Source organism: Aythya ferina (assembly GCF_964211825.1).
Source record: "Aythya ferina genome assembly, chromosome: Z".
Taxonomy (NCBI): Eukaryota; Metazoa; Chordata; class Aves; order Anseriformes; family Anatidae; genus Aythya; species Aythya ferina.
In genome coordinates, this window is record NC_140299.1 from 74,405,819 (window position 1) to 74,427,206 (window position 21,388).

General features: G+C 40.8%; 1 protein-coding gene across 14 annotated transcripts in view; it reads right to left on the reverse strand.

The window, feature by feature from the left end:
* Nucleotides 1–21,388, reverse strand: part of PTBP3 (polypyrimidine tract binding protein 3) — a 70,950-nt gene that overhangs the window by 44,213 nt on the left and 5,349 nt on the right. For 2 of the 14 annotated variants that reach the window (XM_084504506.1, XM_084504496.1), the window contains exon 2: nt 19,616–19,737. The exons of 3 other annotated variants lie outside the window; for them this stretch is intronic. In XM_084504506.1, the coding sequence (XP_084360632.1) occupies nt 19,616–19,675 (60 nt within the window). In that variant the 5' untranslated portion in view covers nt 19,676–19,737. Of the gene's footprint in view, nt 1–19,604; nt 19,738–19,864; nt 20,066–20,356; nt 20,607–21,082; nt 21,143–21,388 lie in introns of all 14 variants that reach the window. 9 more of the 14 variants (XM_084504494.1, XM_084504505.1, XM_084504508.1 and 6 more) reach the window with 8 other exon arrangements.

Genomic DNA, 21,388 nt, shown 5'->3' on the forward strand with positions numbered 1-21,388 from the left:
TACTAAGCCAGAATCAGAAACCTGTTGTTTGGAAAGCATAATTTAATTTCGGACTTTTCTTTAAAAGCAAGTAAAATGTGTAGTGGAGACTAACTAGCCCACTAAGGGGCATCTACAAGATGCAGCACTCAATGACACAGTAATGAAACAAATTATTCTTCTCTAATGGCCAATTTCCCTGACTAAGTAAGGTGTATTATAAAGCTTCAAATTACTGCAGTAGGTGCCTTTCTTGGAATTACTAAACTGTTCTGTGATTTTGAAGTTTCTGATGGTGACATATGCATGTCAATGATTCTGAAATTCAAGTAAAAATATGGCTGCACTTATAGCAAACAGGTATAGCAAGCATCTTAAAGTCAACAAATTTAGGCTTCTGAAGTCTACAAGTCAGATATTGTTGGAAACAGGACAGTAAGAGTGCGACTCTGAAATGCCTCTTTAGAAGATGCGCAGTTTTCAAAACTGTATCACATGTTTATTCAGCATTACATCTGAAGTCAATGAACCCTCAGAACAACATCTGAATATTGGAAAAGACTGCAGTATATGAACAAAAACACATTTTTCCCTCAACTCTCAACTGCAATATTTTTCCTGTAACTTTCTCACAATCACAAATTTTCCAGCACAGTTCAGTTAATTACAAATGGCATAATTTCAGACCAACTTCTATTTCATCTGAAAGAAAACTGTTTTTCCTAGAAAACCACTAGCGTCCTTTTATTTCTAAGTCAAAAAGTGGAAGAATATGATCATAGCTTTTTACTATGAAATAGGTAGAACAACAAAAAAGGTGGCCCAATAAAATAATAACTCTTTCAAAAAGCACCTTTTTACCTGCATATAAATTGCAGTTTTGACACTTTTTCTCCAAGATTCTACTTGGAAACAGAAGAATTTCTATTCCAAAAAGGGTACATTTTGACACATGGCATTTTCAAGTCATGCTAGTGACAAACTGTTGTTAACTTAAAATGAAGTTCTAAGGCGTATCTTACTAACTTTTACACAATCTGATTGACAAAAAAAAAGAGCTAGGGGTTGTGAAGAAACATGAAAATTGCCATTATTTTCCACTTCTACAATAAGCTTTCTAAACACCTGCCATATTTCTTTATTCTTTCTTCCACAGACTATGTTTGCAACAGCAGAGGTGGAAATTGGAAATTCTACTTCTGAACTGAAAATTTAATGTGAAGTACAAAGTACAATGGCACTGATGAAAAACAAAACCAGAACACACACCAAAAAAAAAAAAAAAAAAAAAAATTTCAAAGAAAGTAGAGTTGAACTAATAAATTACAAGGTAAGATCAAATAAATTTAAAAAAATAAAAAAAAATACAGAAGTAAAAAAAACAAGCGAACCTTATACAGAAAAAGCACCTCAATGTGATGAAACAGAAGAAAATTACAGGCAATGATCATAAAAATGCAAACCTTCCTTCGTCCAATGCAAAAGATCCCTCGCAAACACATTGGCTCAACAGGCTGATCATCAGTCACCCCAGAAGAATGTTGTTTTAGCACAGATAGATGCTCTTCTGTAGGCTTGAATGCTCTGCTAGCAATACAGCCAGCTCTGCTGTCTCTGCTATCAATTATTGAAGCTCCCTGCTACACCAGTAACAAGATACACTGTACTTTTTAAAAGTCATGGAATGGTAATTTAAAAAAGAAAAAAAAAAAAGGAAAAGGAAAACAAACGACTAAAGTATTAGTCTTGTTGATTTCATTAACAAAAAGATAAAGGCTTCTTCTCAGAACAACAAATCGAGTAATAAACAGTTATTAAAGCTGAGACAATGTATGCTGTTATGCAATCTCAAGTATCTTTTCTAATCATGATTGGAACAATTACTAAAATCTGAAGTTGCCATTACACAAAAATAGCTTTAATAAACTGTTCCTAATGGCAGATGCTGCACTGAAATCGAAAATACAGTACAGACCTAAATATACTGCACTAAGTATTGAACTGCAATTTCAAATTCAGCACTTTCAAGAACAGCAGAGAAAACAGTTTTGAAAACTGTCTCGTCATCCCATCTTAACTTCTACAAATCTGGGTAATGGGGTAGTAGCATCGTGGAACCCTTTCACCATTTTTCTACAAAACAGATAGAAAACAAAGTGATTAGTAATAAAACTGACCGTACACATATGCACAAACCTTTGTACTGCTCTTTGAAGACGTATTTCTCATTTTAGTCCATAGACTGTTCTTTTTAAGATTGATGCATCAGTTTTAAAAGAAGAAATCCAAAGTAAATACATTTTTTAAAACCATATAAATGCTTATTACATTGGTAATGATCACACTCCAGATACAGATCGCAACGTTTTTCTCTAGCTTATGCATGTTTGTTGTTCACATCAGAAGCAGGAATATGGAAAAGGAGACAAACTTTACCCAACTACAGGATTCATCCTCCCTGCTGGGGAGGACAGGAAGGGACAGAGGGGGGCAGGTAGCAAAAAGCATGTAAAACACTTACTGCCTGTTATGTGCCTCGACTATTTACCTTCTCTGCCGCATTACCAACTCACCTTAAAAATATATGTACGTGACTTTACAGCGTGACATAGAAAGATACAAGAATTACCCCACAGATCCAAACAGATCAGCTGTTTTCAACAAGACAAAGCCAAAGTGTACCACAGTGGAGTGCTTTAAGTCTCTGTTTTATGATCAGTGCAGCAGGCAGCAGGTCAGGGAGAGCTGCTGGGAGAGGAAGCACCAGGTGGGCCATCTCCTACCCCGCTGGGTGCAGGAGGCTGCACAGCGCTGTCCAGACCCACAGCGGGGGGAGTCGGCGGGTGGTGCGGTGCTCCGTGTGTGTCTGCTCCTTTACAGCAACGAGACACTCACTGAGGGAAAAAAAAACACGATCAAACAAGAGCCTACTGCATCCTCTGTGTCTAGAAAAGACACGGGTTATTTCAGGTAGCAATGACTACTTTCAGCCTTGAAAGCCGACAACAGAGCTGCCAAGAGACAAACAGATCAAGGACCCCTAGCAAGGTTTCACGAAGCATGCTGTTACCCTCTAAGCACAAAGACCCCAGCCAGAAGTGCTGGCAACAGCCCTGGCTGTAAGAGACATCCCTGGCTGACAACAGGTAGCAGGCGGCGGGCTGAAATAGTAGGGTCTCCACCCTTCCACGTGCCTTTAATTTTCCTCCTCTAACCAGGAAACCGGAGCTCGTGTGATTAACAGATTAGACTACACGGCACTGTCAAATTATTCATGCTCTGTAAAGCACCTTGGGGATGCTGCTGTCAAATCAACCTCGAAGAAGTGCTGCTCAGACTGCCAGTACTGCAACGTGTCAGCTAAATGTTTAAGAAACAGACATCCCGACAGAGGCACAAAACTCATTTTGGATTTTACACCATGGAACGTCTTTAATCTTTGAAAGCATTTACACTCAATGTGCTACTGAAACTTACAAACAAAAATAATCTGGAAACTTGCAACAGGCAGCAATCAAAATTTTACTCATGTATTCAAAATTTTATTTTTTAAAACTGAGTTTTGGATAAACTTGTCATGTTTGCACTGCTGCTTGATTTTCCACGGACTTGGGCTTTTCTGGAAAAGAAATCCCTGTCAAAGTATCACAATGACAAAGCATGAAATCTTGAAATTCTTAGAGAACAGAAAACTCCCTTAGTAAGCTTTCTAATACTGCATAAGTACCAAAACTAAGAGAATTATAAATGGCTTTTAAAAATCAAGTATATATGTAGTGAGTATAAGTATTCCCTTTTCTACTTTTGGCTGGAAAAAATAAAACAAAAAACAACCAAACAAACAAAAACTATAAACTTTGAGGCTGTAACATCAGTTACTGTGTCAGTCCTGGATGCAATTATCATCACAGAATGGTTTGGGCTGGGAGGGACCGTAAAGCCCCTCTCATTCCACCCCCCTGCCATGGGCAGGGACCCCTCCCACCAGCCCAGGTTGCCCAAAGCCCCATCCAGCCTGGCCTTGAGCTGGAGGGGGCAGCCACAACAACCGAAGAGCTCCCTTTGAAAACAACGTGGGTGTTAGTGACAGCGGGATGCACTGCACATCAGATGAAGTAAGCAACCTGCAGCAAAGCTTCAGCTGCCGTCTACTTCTATTATCTCTAACTTGTGTTTTGTGCTCCATGAGAAAGAAAAATAATTTCAAATTATTTCAAATTGTAACAAAATTCCAGCCATCAACATGAAACACGTCTTTGTTTCCCAAATCATTGCAAATACAGTTATGGCTTCTTAGCGCTAAAAATTTAAGATTTTTCTTCCATTTGCCATTCTGTTTCAGTGTGCCTGCCTACTTACAATATTTGGGTGAGGCTGCCAACACCGCATCTGAGAATCTGCTTGCCAGGTTTCCAAAAGTTAATTCTCAAAATATTTTTTTAAAATTTATTCCTACATGTATACAAGTAATGCTACTACTGAGTTGAAATCAAGTTTAATATGTAAAGACGTGTATTCTGCAATGTCTTTTGATATCTTCACACAAAACCAAACCAATATACAGAGAAAGTGGCAGTACTGTGCCTGGGTTCTAAACTGTACTCATACCTGACAGCAAAATTACTAATAACAGCACTATGATTAGAAAAAAAAAAACTAACTTGTCGAAAAATCCTAACTAAAAAATCCCAGTGCGTCTCGGTCAATGGCTAGAGCTCCAGAAGTAAAAAAACAAAACAAAACAAAACAAACAAAAAAAAACCTGTAAGCTTTGCATGGAAAGCACTAACTGTATTTTACACGAAGGAATTATAAAAAGTATGTATTATTTAAATCATTAACAGTCTCCGGACAAAGCAGAGAGACAGTTCATCCAGGTTTAACTCAGGAAAAGAGGAACCTAAGCACTGGGAGAGGAAAATGATTTTGAATGAATCATCCAATTTTGCTATATGTCCTTGGTCATATCTTATTAATACAAGACTCAACAACTGTATTTCTTGCAGTTTAATCAACACTCTCACAAATGCACAAAGTCAGAGAAACCACAAGCTGTATTGACAACCTGCTACCTCGAAATCATTTGAAACCAGGGACATGTCTTAAAAGTACAAGGATGAAAATGAAGAATCCAACTGTTTTTAGATGTCCTCAGGTCATCCATATTGGCAAGCATACTCAACACCAATTTCTGCTTCCATAGCTACCTGGCAAAGCAGGTGAAGATCTTTCCATTTTAAGAAATTTGCCTTGCCACAGTTTAACTGTCCTAAATGATAAAACACACCTACTCTGTAGAAGTTGTGGATTGCAATATGGGCATAAGGTACTACTCCATTACCAAACCAACTCCTTGTCTTTGGGATGCAACACCCTTTGAGGTATAAAACATTGCCAGACTTGGACTAAAAAACAATTAAGAAACCCCAAAACCAAAACAACAAGTATTTTGATTTTATATACAGGGGGTGAAAAAAAAAAAAAAAAAAAAAAAACTAACTTTGCCAATTAAAACCCTGAAGTCATACTTTAAACGTCTTTAGCTTTTTGCATACAGTCAGTTTTACCACAGCCATTCAATAGCCATGTTTATCCCTGACTATAGTTGCAGAAACCAGAAACAGAGGTACTTGCTTTTTAAATTGTTCATGTTACATTTAACTGAACATTTTTTCTATCATTACTGGTACTCAACAAGTACAATAACAGAAAAAGTGAAAAAAAAGTAAACTCGTCCTCCTGCCCTAAATATGACCTAAGCATTCCTTCTCTACTTGTCATTGTAGAACATATTCTAAGAATTCAGTTTTTCCTTTCTCCCTAAAATAAAAAGGCTACTAAATACATGCTAGGTATAAGAACCATAAGCTTTCATTAAGTAACAAGCTCAGGAAGAATGGAAGAGTCATTTTGTCTGCTTGACTCCTTGCAAGCCTTGTTTCCTTGACTCCTTGCAAGCCATTGTCTAGCAATATGCAAGGGCCCAGTAATGAAAAGTGCTTCTTAAATTGACAGCAACTCAATCATTATTTCAACTAAGCACAAAAATTCAATTTTCAAAACATAACCATAATACTGTGTGCTTTTTCTCTTTTCTAAAAACAGCTTGCCTATGTTGTCTCCAGCATGAAGGAGTACAATTTGGCTACTGGTTAAAATATTTTCTTAAGAAAGTGAATTGCTGCTTTCAGGTTTTAGGACAGAGAGTGGGAGAAGGCATACTAGTGGATTCTGCTCATTTAACAGAAGAATCTGGTCTTTAAAACATGTTGTAAATACTATGTGTATATACCAAGAAAATTTGTATCTAATAATAATATTATCCTATATGCTCAAAAAACTTGTAAGACATCTGACCTGACCAAATTAAGATGTAGCTGAGATCGGTAATTGAACAGAAACCTAACAATTAACTCACATAACAGATATTTATCCATACCAACACTGGAGCTGAATTTTCTGATGTAACATCTTCAACAGAATATCAGCTTAGGCTCTTCTTCCCACACACTCCATCCCACTTTCCCACCGTGAGCCAAATGGACAGGCTCAACTGGAACAAAAAACAACACCCGATCATCTCTGTAGAATCACAGAGCTGTGTCTGCAAACCTGATGGCGTGGCTTCATGGCACATCCTAGCTGAATTAACTGCTTATTGCCACAAAGGTAAATAAGCTGATCATTGAATCTTTGCTTTCCCTCTCTTCTATTCTGTCTTGCTAAAAGGGAATCAATTCAACCTGCATACCTGGAAAGCAAATTTTTATTTATTTATTTTTTTAATTAAAACAAGCCAGTTTCCTCCTCCTACAAGCAACAATCAATTTACTCAATGTTCAGATGAGCTGCATCTGGGAGGTCAGGGAAACAGAGAAGAGGTTTGAACAAGACTTCACTCTGTTGGCATCAGTAAAAGTGTTAAAAGGTCTTGTTGAAAGCATATTGAGATTAGTGATGTGCTGCAAAGGCCAGAGTAAACAGCCATGCAAAGAGAAGGCAGTTTTGTTTATATTGCTTATGGTTTTAATAACAGAAGAGGTAAAAAAAAAAGTAAGTAATATAGTCCATATTTGAGACAGAAAGTAGTTATATACTGAAGATCAGAAACTGACATCTATTTTTCACTTAGCAAGAGATATTTGCAGTCAATATTATTCTTATAATATTTTTCTTCCAAAAGGAGAGTTTAAGAACTGCAGTACTTGCATCATTTACTTGCCTACTTCTAATCATACTTTAATGAGAGACTCCTTTTAGAATCACAGAATGATTCTCCTGCTTTTCTCCTGCTAAAACTGTTTTTTTATTCACAGGAATACTAGCACCATATGACCATTCACAAGACATTGTGATGTTAGAGAGATGTAACCAGAAAAGCTAACGCCAGGTTTCAGCCTCTCACAGTCTGCCTTACCTCAACGGTACAAAAGCTTCCGTGTCCTTTTTCCACTATGATTTTTACAGGAGGAAACTATCACTGCCACAGACACAGGCTTCACACTTATCATCAGGCAGATGGAGGGGACCTGGGAGTTGAGGAGGAATGGAGACAGGTCCCTGCTCCACAGCGCAGGCAATGCCCCCCCCCACCAGCCCCACCTTCCCAGGTGCCCTTACACAACAGGTTTGAGGCCCTGGAGCTTGAGAGACCCGTGGGTGAGGCTGAGGTAGAAAGTTTGCCCAGGAGGCCGCCTAGGGTGAGGAAGTCGACTCCACGCCTCAGGACTGCCTCCAGCAGGACAGAAAGAAGGGTGATTGTTGTGGGCGACTCCCTTCTCAGGGGAACAGAGGGACCTATTTGTCTGCTATAGACCGCCGAACCAGGATGAGGAGACTGATGAGGATTTCTACAGGCAGCTGACAGAAGTTGCAAAATCGTCAGCGCTTGTTCTTGTGGGGGACTTCAACTTCCCTGACATATCCTGGAAGCACAACACAGCCCTGAGAAAGCAGTCTAGGAGGTTTCTGGAGAGCGTGGAAGATAGCTTCCTGACGCAGCTGGTTAGTGAGCCTACCAGGGGTGGTGCCCCGCTAGACCTTCTCCTTCCTCGAGTACTGTGTTCAGTTTTGGGCCCCTCGCTACAAGAAGGACATCGAGGTGCTTGAGCGGGTGCAGAGAAGGGCGACGAAGCTGGTGAGGGGCCTGGAGAACAAGTCCTACGAGGAGCGGCTGAGGGAGCTGGGCTTGTTCAGCCTGGAGAAAAGGAGGCTCAGGGGCGACCTTATCGCTCTCTATAGGTACCTCAAGGGAGGCTGTAGCGAGGTGGGGGTTGGCCTGTTCTCCCATGTGCCTGGTGACAGGACGAGGGGGAATGGGCTTAAGTTGCACCAGGGGAGTTTTAGGTTAGATGTTAGGAAGAACTTCTTTACCGAAAGGGTTGTTAGACACTGGAACAGGCTGCCCAGGGAAGTGGTGGAGTCACCATCCCTGGAGGTCTTTAAAAGACGTTTAGATGTAGAGCTTAGGGATATGGTTTAGTGGGGACTGTTAGCGTTAGGTCAGAGGTTGGACTGGGTGATCTTGAGGTCTCTTCCAACCTAGACGATTCTGTGTGATCTGTGTGATATCAAGCCTGACTCTCAAAGTGGCGTATCTACACTGGGTTCTGAATCCACAACTTTGCTTACGTACACACGTTTACTTGCCAGCTCAGTCTTTCACATTAACACTCTCCAAATTTTCCAACTTCAAAGTAACTTATTTGTGCCAGCCTCAACTTCAGCTGTGCTGATACCCTTTCCATGCTTCATACACTTCTCTGCACGTGTGTGTCACGTTAGCCAAAGCTAGCAAGTAATCCCAGAATTGGACAGTCCCTATCAAGAGCAGAGATTGAGTGAACAAGTTAAGAAAAAAATACTCTTGGAAGAAGATCTGCTAATGCAAATTCAGTTTGGTGCACAAATATTCAAAAGATTAGAAAGTTGTTATTTAACCAACAGCTATTTAAAAATTAAAGCATTTGTCCACTTTAACAGCATTCCTATTCCTGTGTAAACGAAGTGTGAGAATGAACATATCAGGTCAGCCAGTCCAAAAGTTCACACAGCCCAGAACCTCGCCTCTGACACTCACTGAGAGGTGTGCCTGGGAAAGACTTTGGGAAGAAACAAGCATACAACTGTATTTCCTCAAAACACGCCCCCAGAGCCACACAAACAGACAAATACACATGCTGACTGTACTAGGAAAAGCCATGACACATATCCAAAAGCAAGACTAAATGTTTGAGAGAGAAACATGTTAAACACAGTAAAAATGCGAAGAATGTATCCTTCACAGCTGCAACTTACACCATGCAACAGAAATCAACATCTGTGTAAAAGAATAAGTAAAACAGCAATCCTATTTAAAACACTTCAGCTGTGGACAGGGAATCTTGGCATAAAAAACTCTAATCATCAATTAAGTTAGACATTTTAAATTAGCCCATTTAGAACGTCAATAAAACTTCTAAAATAAAAACTTCTTCTTAAGGAGAAACTAGTACTAGTAATCAAATAACTCCTGCCAACAGCAGTATTCACTGACTTCGAGACTTCTTTCCCCAAACTTACGGCAGTCAGCCTACAGATAAAGGCTGCAAAAATCTTCTAACAAAGCTCCAGGTAACAAACCTTTGCATTTTTAGGACAGACATTCCTGAAGCATTACTAATTGTTTTTGACCTTGTGAATGGGATTTTGGGACTATAGGATACAAAGATACACACATGTTTATAGACCGTGTTTTGTCTGTTTGCAGTAATGCTTGTATATTTCTCATTATTTTCATAAAATGCAATTTCAAGCCTGCAATAATTGTACATGATCATTTTAACAAATGCCAAATTGTTTTTCACAGCAATGATATATGGGAAAAACATACTTATCCCTCCTCAGAACACTAACACAGTCTTCAAAATGTTTATCAAGAATGAAACCTTAAAAAATGCAGATGATAACAAGAGCTGCGAGCAAACTGGTAACAATTGTAGCTTCATAAAACATGCACTTCAAAGTTCTGTGACGCCATGATTTAGACCAGGACAGACTAAACACATTATTTAGTATACAATAACTGGACTCGTGTCAAGAATTTGTCTTTTTACCCCTCTGTGAAAGAGTGATTATTAATGCAAAGAACATTACAAAGTCACAGAAAAGTGCTTTATTCCTCACTTAGCCCTTCCTTGCTGAAAGGAGCAGTGGATGTCAGAAGTCATAAGGTGCAGAGACGAGTGTGCAAGCTACAGACACATGAGCTTGACCCCAGGTCTCCCTGGAGGTCCTCCAATGCCAGGTATCCCTGCGGGCACACGTCTGCCTCTCCCTTCCAGGCTGAGGTAGGTGAGACATTTAAGAGGCAAATGGCATCTTATAGATTGTTCTTATTGTTCTTTACCAGTTGGTGGACAACTCTGAGCTGCTGTCTGTCTGTGCAGTGTAGTTGCTTGCCATATATTGTTGTTATCATTTTGGTTCTGCTATTTCTACCAATTCTAAACATTTATTTTACTTTTTTTTTTTTTCTTTAATACCTGCCTGTTTTATCCAAACTTATGGACTTCCCTAACAACTACACAGCAACACAACGAAGGTCATACTTACAGGCCTCCAAGATCACCGTAGCTACTTGGGTGGCACCAGCTCAGTAGACCAAGACATGTTTCACTTTCACCCCTGCTTGACACCTTAGTAACTCTTATTATTCTGACAATATGCAGTGTGAGGTTGCTTACTTGTATCGTAAATGACATCACCTGCAACAGTCTCCAGAATTTTACATACAGGACTAGAGCAACAATAACTCATATTGTAAGTACTCCCAAGAATGGTATGACAATGGGGTAAACGAGGAGGTAGAACAAGGCATGAGCGTTTGGACTCCCAACAGTGCCTCGTGAGGACACACTTCAGCTGCGTATTCTACACATACTCGGGGCTACACGGTGAGCAGTCTCAAGTGAAACAGCCCCAGAGGGCATCAGCAACCACCCAAGCATCAATACAGATGCTTCACCTGTGCCATTTCCTCAGTAATATCATACCAGTCGCTTGTCTTGTGGCTTTGACTTCCACATCCTCATTTGATTATCCTTCACCTCCATACGCTTCTATCGCCTGCTGGGTGGGACTCCAACCCGTCAACACTTTAACCAGTGCAAAGGGCACTCATGCTTCTTTTCCTGTTGGGATACAGTTTTCCTCATGTCCACAGTAGCTTAGGTCCAGAATCCAAGGACTATTCCTGCCTCTCTCCCCATATGTCCTTTAAACACCCACTGGACTGACTCGACCCCGGCTGGTGGATATAGCACATTTCAGACACTGCAACTATGCCTCCATCCTCGTGGCAGGTAGCTACAGATGCGTTGTGCCCCATCCAGGGATAAGGACCTGCAGTTTACACTCAGTGGCCATAGAAATTAATAAAAACACATTAGTTGTATCAATGGCTACACGCCAGGCAGTATTTATTTATTTATTGCTTTAAGCTCATGTCGTAGTGCTAGTACACAAATTCAGCAGCACTCAGGGATGTTGTTACCTCATTCAGACTGTTACAGTCTATGGTTTATCTCCTGCCCCTGTCGGGTTTTCACACCAGCCAGGTAAGGCTGCTAAGGGCAAACGGCTTCAAATAAATAGCACAGATGTATAAAGTCAAGGGATAAGATCGTTTAAGGGACAGATTGAATTCCTGTTGGTTTGACAATCTCATCAGTGTTGCAGTTGGCACTGATGGAGGTAACATCAATTACGAGAGCTAACATCTCTCCTACAAGGAAAAACAGAGAGCTGGGGACGTTCTGCTCCCCCGAGGAGGCTGCAGGGTGACTGCACTGCGGCTTTTCAGTACTTAAAGGGGGCTTATAGAAATGACGGAGAGCAACTCTTTGCTTAGGCATATAACGACAGCACAAGGACGAATTGTTTTAAACCAAAAGAGGGGAGATTTAGATTAGATGTTAGGAGGAAATCCTTCACTCACGAGGGTGGTGAAGTCCTAGAAAAGCTGTCCAGAGAAGCTGTGGATGCCCCATCCCTGGAAGTGCTCAAGGCCAGGCTTGCAGCCTGATCAAGTGGGTGGCATCCGTGCCCACAGCAGGGGGGTTGGAGCTGGGTGATATTTAACCCTTCTAACCCGAGGCATTCAATACTTCTATGATATGAGTCTGTGACCTGTAACATATCTGTGGAAAGGGATATGGAAGTTCTGTGGTTGACGGCAAGTTTAGCCTGACTCCACAGTGTGCCCTGGGGGCCAACAGGGCGAACCAGACCCTGAGGTGCCTCAGGAACAGCACTGCCAGCTGGGCGAGGAAAGAGACTGTCCTGCTCTGCTCTGGTGCAGCCTCACATTCCTACAATCCAGGAAGGACAAAAAACTATTAGAGAGCTTCCTAAGGAGAGCTATAAAGGTGGTGAAAGGTCTGGAAGAGATTTATGAGGAGCGGCTGAGGCCCCTTGGTGTGTTCAGCCTGGAGGAGGCCGAGGGGAGGCCTGATGGCGGCCTGCAGCTCCCTCAGGAGGGGAGCAGAGGGGCAGGCGCTGAGCTCTGCTCTCTGGGGACAGCAACAGGACCCGAGGGGACGGCATGGAGCTGGGACAGGGGAGGGTCAGGCTGGGGGTTAGGGACAGGGTCTGCACCCAGAGGGGGTCGGGCACTGGGACAGGCTGCCCAGGGCAGTGGGATCACTCTTTAAGAGTAACACGGTTTCAGTTTCTGCTATCACTAGTGGTTTTTTTGTGACTTTTCAGCCCTCCTCCCAGTCTGGCAGCACCTGCAGCATGGAACAACCTCCTTACGTTAATGTTAAGAGAGGAGTAGTTAAGATATACTGTTCAGACAACCTTGACTCCCATTTCTTCAAACTGCTACTTAAGTAACAACAACCCCCAGGCTCCTAATCACCCCCCCCCAGGAATCACAGTAGACAGTCCCAAGAACAGCCCAAACAGTCTCAGGAAGATTAGTTGTATCCTCACAGTTGCTCAATATGAAAACACACCAAGGAAGGGAAAAAAATTATTTTTTTATGGTTATAATGTGTTTCAAAAACGTTACTGCTATTTCATGTGCACTATTGAAACGCCACCCACCCCACAGGGAAGGCAGTGTGAAGATACAGCTGGTACTGGCACCATCACGCTGAATAGCTGCTGGTGTTGTTACACACGAGTAGCACAGCTCAGGCGGGTGTACTCGGTGCACTCCCTGCCATACCCCTGCCTCTGAGCACCGCTCACATCCCTGGCTCCACCAGACGACACTGGGAGAACTAACCTGGCAGCTGTGGGCAGCCTCAGCACCGTGGGTGTTCCTACAGCACTACTGCTGTACAGTCCTCTTCTCACAGAAATCCCACTTCTGACACCAGCTTTTTTTTTTTTTCTTCTTTATTAATGGCACAGGTTATGTCAGGACAGACCAAACACCAGCATTAATTAGTAGGCAATAATACGGTTCACGTGGAGGAATATAACTTTTTATTCCCTCTGTGAAAGAGTGCTGATTAATGTGAGGAACGCTGCAAAGTTACACAACAGCATTTCTCTGTAGCTCATCATCCCCGCTGAAAGGAGCAGCGGGTGTCAGGAGCAGGATGCTGAGTGTTGCTGGTTCCAGCCGGGGAGGTCTGATGTCAGGTGTCCCCAGAGGTCCTCCCTGCACCTCTCTGTACCCCTTCCCTTCGGTGTGGGGTGGGTAACATTTACAGGGGGAGAGCATCCTCCAGATTTTAATCCTTTTTAACCTTTTGTGGCTGGTAGACATCTGCAAGCTGTTACTCACTGACTGTCGCAGTGGGTCACTGGGCAAATACTCCAATGCAAGTTTATGCAAGTTTAGCTTGGCTGTTTTTAACGATGAAGCTCCCCCGCCCCTCCGCACTAGATGGTGCTTTATCTAACAAAAGTCCTATCCCTAACAACTGTGAGGCAACATAAGGAAGTTCAAACCGAGGGCATCCAACATCACCCTAATTACTCAAGTGATGTCAGCTCCGTAGGCCCAGTCATACGGTAACTGCGGCTCGCAGACACGTGAGCAGGAGAAACTATGCAGCACAGGCACTGAAACTGCAAGAAATCTGCATAAGGAAAATCACAACTGCTTTAAAAAAGAGTAGTTTTTAATCATCTTTAGCTCCTATGCACATCACTACAATAGCAGGCCACCACAGGACAGCCCTGTTTCCTTTGAACTACACTTGAGGTGGTTACGCTTCAAACTTAATGCATTTTATAATTCTCACATAAAAATTCTTGCAGTACTCCTGCACTGAAAGCTCACAAGCACTCCAGTGACATGAGACTACTTGAGGATGAATTGTGAAGGCTTTTTGCAGAATTTCAACATACAACGGAGTTTTTTATGGGAAAGAAAACCTTTTTTTTTTTTTTTTTTTTTTTACAAGCACTGCCGATTTTCAATGATTATAAACTATCGATGATTACTGCCCTCAAGCAGAACTCTTATAAACTGAATTCTTTTTAGCATTCTAAAGGCACGAATGCTCTGTCAAAGTGCCCAATATGACAATTAAAAAAAATAATTGATTACTTATGTACAAAAATGAGAATTTGTCAGACTGAAGGCCCAGGAAGCATCTCCAGGAAAGAAAACTCACACTGTCCTCCCCACAGAAAGGATATCCCACACAACAACCCAGGGGACTCTGTCCCGAGCTCAAACATTAATGCACATGAAAAGAGTCAGAGGTTTTCAGAGAACTGTATAGCTTCCCAAGTAAGTCAAAATATCAAGTAAAATAGATTTACCATGTTATTTTGAGCTCAAATTAAGAGAGCTCTACATTAGACTACTAACACAAGAATTTCATAATCCCCAGTGCTCCTGGACAAGGTTACCTGACAGTTTAAACAGAAACTTACGTTTTCAAGGTGTGCTAAAGCTGGAAATACAACACAGGATATACCTGTGCTTTATATTATGATGCAAACACAGAATTCACTACCCGTTAAGGTCTGCAAAGTTGTGTAAGTGTGGGAGCAGGAAAACAGTAGGTTATTCTACAGAACCATTTCATTTGTTTCCACTTCTGTAAGAGAAATAATAATTTGCCTTTTATTCCACGACTTGTGGCACAGACATGACAAAACCTACACCACACCACGACTGGATTAACATGTTATTACCACGACCTCCCCTTTCCAGTCCTCTCACACCTAGTGCGAGAAGGCAGTCAAGCTTAATTTTCATTTTACTTTTTGTGGCCTTCAATAGTATGACATGCTTGGCTGTTTCCTGCTGATTCCTGAACTGCTGTAAAAGGATTGTTTAAATACTGTGAAATGCAAAGTAAACTAGGAGCATATCAACTTTCAACATACCAACATATCAATTTGCTCCTAGCAGAGTGGGCAGAATTCAGTGTAGTGCTCTACCAGTGTTACTGACCTGAAGGCAAGCAAAGAAATACTACTTACTATTTTCTGAACTCTACAGAGAGCAGCATTGCACAGTCTCAGGAAGTGATTCATGACTCTTTTAAAAATCATTATTAGCTGGTATTGGGGATGTAAGAAAACACATCAGAAGCAGAAGAGGGTCCAAACAACTCAACACCCAATCAAATTGAAGGAGTCCCAAAACTATTAACGTAATGAAGGTAATGAAGTGATCTGCAGATCAGTTTTTTATACAAGTTTCCTCTCTGCTCCCTGACAGATTTAATTTATATGATAAAATAAATGTTGTGCACTTCATTTCCATTTTAAGAGTAATTTATGAGCAATTATAATGGAGTATGTCCATTTGAAAATGATTAATCTGAAGCTCAGAACAACTTACATCTTCCAAGTTCAAGCTTTTGCCTTTCCCAGTGCACTAGTATAGCCTACTCACACTTAAAACTGAACAACATTCATTTCAGAGTGAACATCTCAAATTTCTTGAGCTGCCTTCCCACATAAAGACAAGAACACACCTGTCACTCCATCAAAACAATAAGGTAACTGGGTTGTACAGTAGGAGAACTGCTAAACAAGCATCACTAATACCAATGATTCTAGAGTCTGTGAAATAAGCATACTAAAATGTAAGGCCCACCAAGCTTGCACAAATGCAAGAGCGGAAAAAGAGAAAAGTTATATATCACACCATTTAAACATCATGGAATCACAGAATTTAAGGGGTTGGAAGGGACCTCGAAAGATCATCAGGTCCAACCCCCCTGCCAAAGCAGGTTCCTTAGAGCAGGCTGCCCAGGTAGGCGTCCAGATGGGCCTCAAATATCTCCAGAGAAGGAGACTCCACAGCCTCCCTGGGCAGCCTGTCCCAGTGCTCCGTCACCCTCCCCGTGAAGAGGTTCTTTGGCATGCTGGTGCGGAACTGCCTGGGCTCCATCTTGTGGCCATTGCCCCTTGTCCTGTCCCCACAAACCACTGAAAAGAGGTTGGCCAAATCCCTGTCTCCCACACGTCAGATATTTATATACACTGAGGAAATCCCTCTCAGTCTTCTTTTCTCCAGGCTGAACAGCCCCAGGTCTCTCAGCCTTTCCTCACAGGGAAGATGCTCCAGGCCCCTTATCAGCTGTGTGGCCCTCCACAGTCTTTTCTTTCCTGTCTTTCTTGTACCAGGGAGCCCAGAACTGGACACAGCACTCCAGGTGAGGCCTGAGCAGGGCAGAGTAGAGGGGGAGGATCACCTCTCCTGACCTGCTGGCCACACTCCTTTTCATGCACGCCAGGATCCCATTGGCCCTCTTGGCCACAAGGATCTCAGTGCTGGCTCATGGCCAACCTGTCATCCACCAGGACCCCCAGGTCCTTCTCCTCAGAGCTCCTCTCCAGCATGTCGTCCCCTAGCCTGTACTGATACATGCTGTTGTTCCTTCCCAGGTGCAGGACTCCACACTTGCTCTTGTTAAACCTCATTTGTTTTCTTCCTGCCCGTCTCTCCCGCCTGTCCAGGTCTCGCTGAATGGCAGCACAGCCTTCTGCCGTGTCAGCCAGAAAGTAGTCCACACCTGAATGAGGACATGGTGTAGAAATGCCTTACAACCTACTTTATTACAGGAGTTCCCAGAAGAACTTGGCGTGAGTCAGATGTAGGTATCAGTGTAACAGTTTACTACTGTTCACCTGAACAGAACAGTAATGTGATGCTCCACAGACTTTTATGACCATGTTTCCTTCAGAAATAAAGAGAAAAGAGTCTTCAGGAACACTAAATCTGCATCTGGATGTACAGACTGCTGCCCCACTAAAGACTGACTGCTTCAGATTTTAAAGTAAGATACAGATTTGTTACAATGGGCAATAGGATAATTAAATTAAGTTCCAAACAGACTTCATGACCAGACTCCACAAGTCAGGATGCTATAAGGTCACAAACCTTTCACTTACGGTATACTGCAGTGCAAGAATCTAGGGAAATAATATTCTCCTCTAGGTTCTTTCCTCTTAAGCATAATGTTCAGACTGCTTGAGGCACTTGCAATGGATCAAGGAGAGCAAAGCAGTAAAATAAACTATCAGCAAGGGCAACCTTGAACATGTAATTATAAAGAGCTGTAAAATTAGTGAGATAAGTTTTTAAAAGAATCTAGAAGACGCGTTTTTATTTTTAAAGTATGGAGTATATTCACATGGTATGATGGCTTTGAACTCATCCAGAAGAACAAGAATCTGTACACAGCTTTGGATGCCGCAGGGACCAAACAGGCATCACAACACAGAAGCAGAGCACCTGCTGTGTGTCAAAAAAAAAAAAAACACCACATCATCTCTTCTTTGTGGCACTATCACCAGCTTGTAATTTTCAGTAATGTTGTTTTCTGATGGTTTAAATACAATCTTTACTAGCAATAAAGATAAACATCTATGCCTCCTACTTAGCTTAACATTTAAATATGCAAAGATGAAAATTAAGCTTTTCCTGACAAGGTAACACAGGCTTTCTATTTCAAGAGAAAATTACTTCAGTATGCTCCTTTCAAACATATTTCTTTCTCAAAAAACAAAGAGAACACAACACAATCTGTACTAAAATTTTCATCCTAATTCTACATAAGCAATTGCGGGCACATCCATACACAAACACGGCGTAGAATGAAATCCTGTACAGTAATAAAGTCACTTGCCTTACGCTTCAGAATTTTCAGTCACAAATATATCTGTGTAATGTCACATCATGTATAGTTTTGCTGCACTTTATTATGTACAAGTCGTAAGATGTTTACATGAGGTAAAACTCCAGTAACCTACTTAAGTCACCAGTAAGCTGTTTTCAGCCTGGTTAGAAAAAAAACCTTGACATGGAATTCCGAAGTACAGAAGTGTCATTACTTGACAATCCAGTTTATATTATTATTAAAGGTTAAAATTCAGAAGGAAATACACCAAACAAAACAAAATGTGAGGCTTATGACTTCGAGTATCACATGAGCAAAAATAGGATGTGCTCTGTTCCCATGGCAGGGGGTTGGAACTAGATGATCTTTAAGGTCCTTTCCAACCCAAACCATTCCGTGATTCGACAATAAAAGAGGGAACAGGTGTACAGAATAGAATATAAGAATATATGATATAAGATAGAATATGATTCCAACCTTTAAATCAACTGCTATAAGATCTGTTACAAACCTGTATGAAAACACTGAAGAGAGAAAATGGAAGATGTTAAGAGAGCAAACTATTGCAAAGATAATGGCAAATAGGCTAAAGTGGAAAAAGAAAAACATGGTCATAAAGCATGAGCTGTGGATTTTTTTTTTTCTTTTGCAAAGGAATTAGTCTAACAACACGCAGTATGGAGAAAAAGGAAAACACTACTGGCAGGATCACAAAAAAACAACCAGAAAAAGCTTCTACAAAATTTCTATATAAAGCACACTCTTTTTACAATTCATTTTTAAACCTAGTTCCTCCTGAAAACAGAAAAAAAAATGCAAGAAGGGGATTCCAGGATGCAGCATTTATCAGCAGTTTTACCTTGTAGGATGCAAGACATCCACTTTTGTTCCTACTCCTGTTCTACAAAACTAAATAACATACATAACTTAGCTGAGGAAAGACATATTTGGGGAAAAAAATAATTCCCTTCCAATGCAGCTAACATCCACTATTATTTCATGTGAAGCTACCAAAAAGATTTGTCCTTGAAGTGATCACTCAATTTAAAAGCATGAAATTACTTTTTGTGACTACATACCTTAGTGCCTTAAAAAGCATCCAAGAAAAAAAAAAAAAAATCCTACTCTCAACTGCTGCACTCTAAAGATACATATTTTGTATTGTTTGTCTTTTCAATGTTTAATTGGATTCACATTTTAAACTTCTCTCCACAAGAAAACACATTTTTTTCATGAAATCTGAATGATTTTAAATTATTTTTTAATGAAAAATTCATATTCTCAAACAATCACATAATTTTAGGACCTAAAAGCTTTAAGAGTTGCACACTTGAAATCAAGTGGTTGGAAAGTAATAAAGTCTGCATGATGTACATCACATACATTAAGTATTTTGTAAGTTCTTGTCCTAATAGATGAAAGATTTGCATCAGGATTAACAATGGAGTAAAAGACTGCTATCCACAAGATGATTTTTCAGTTATTGCTCAAGATTTTCTAGGCGAGTAGTGTTGTATGCAAGAAAAACACAGTCACACCTATGATACCTGCAGTTCTTGTCCTTTCTGTCTGGTCTGTGCCTTGTTTCCTCCCCACTTCCTCATCATTTCTCACTGCGTGACACTTTCTCATGCACTGGCCTGTACTCCTCAGCCCAACTCTGCTTCACCTGTTGGGACAATTAGTAATAGGACAATCACTCTTAGAATAAAGCTTTGGTATTAACATGCTAATTAAATACAAGTAATCATCTCAGACTATCTAGAGACTGAGGAGAGAGCACAGAGTTAATATACCCTTATTTTTGTGTACATTCTTCCCAGCCATATGCCTGTATCTTTTGTTTCAATGAATGCTGGCACGTTTTCAGTACGTAGGGGCAAGCTCTTCTCCTCTCATCCCCTCCCTTACACATCACCGTTCACAGGCAACGTGGCTTTCCTTTCGGCTTTCCCTCACAATGCCACGTTCTGCAACAGTCCTCGTTTCTTCAGACTCTGAACAGAACACACAAGGGTGTTAGCAAAAGCGTTTTCCCTGATCAAAGTATAATGTGAAGTGATTCAGCTATAACATTGCAGTTATCTTACTGTTAAGCAGCTTTTGGGTTTGGTTGGTTTTGTGTTTGACATTTTAACCCTGCTCTTTTGCTGACAAACACACAACAACTACGGTAGAAACCTCATCCTGAGAAGAAAATCTATTCCTGAATTTTATAAATATTTAAATCCACGGATCCTGTTAACATTCCAGGTGCTTTATAAAATACTGGTAATTAAATGAATTACCATCTTTAGGTGGTCTACAGACTTAAATCAGAATGCTCTGGTTAAACACCAAGTTATTAACACTCGTTATTCCAGGCAGCTTTGGATTGCATATTTTGAGAACTCTTGGACTTTTTTTTTTTTCTTCCAACATGTTATGAGTCCCTCTCCCTATTTTTTAAGGTAGCAAAACAGCAACTAGAGTTCCTCCAAGACAGCATTGTTCACAGCACGCCAAGCTACACTTGCCACAGGTGTGCACTGAAAATACCTGTTTCATACCAAAACAAAAAACAAAAAAAACACAGATAAGACCCATGTGAAGTAAAGTTCACAAAAAACAGTAATTCCTAAGGAATCACGGTCTTGTTCCTTGGTGATTCTACAGCACTCACCATATTTACACACACAAATGCACACAAACACTTGAGACGTCTTACATGATAGTGAAAGCCAAAAAAATGCCATTAGCCATCCAATTTCCTTGCAGAAAATATTTTATGGGATTCTGCAGATAAGAATTAGCAATGAGGAGTTACTGTCAAGCTACCTTTGCATTGATAAGGTACTTAATTTCACTTCATTAGGTTTTTAGTGGGCAGGCTGGAAGAACTATTGTACAAACGAAGGCTCTTTCAATAAATTGGAAAATGTGTTACTGGATAAAGCAGGGCTATACACACATACAAAAAAGAAAAGCAAGTTATATATGAACAGATTTCATTAACCAGTCTATTTAACACTTACAGACTAATGATAGTTAAGACAACTCAGTTTCTGAAGCAACAGAGAGCTGCTGGTTTTCAACTGGAAAAAAAAAAAAAAAGGAACATTAAAAAAAAAAAATCAAGAACTGCATATAGCTTATTTTGTCTATCAGGAAGTGATGCCTACACGCACTGATCTTTCCTTCAGGGCACGAGCTGAAGTAGTGTTAAAACTGACCTACAGGACTGTACAGCCGATGTATTTTTGCCATGTACACCTTTAGTTACACTTTGATACCCCTTCCCTATAGCTGCCTGGTTGCCCAGAGGAAAAACAGCAAGGAGG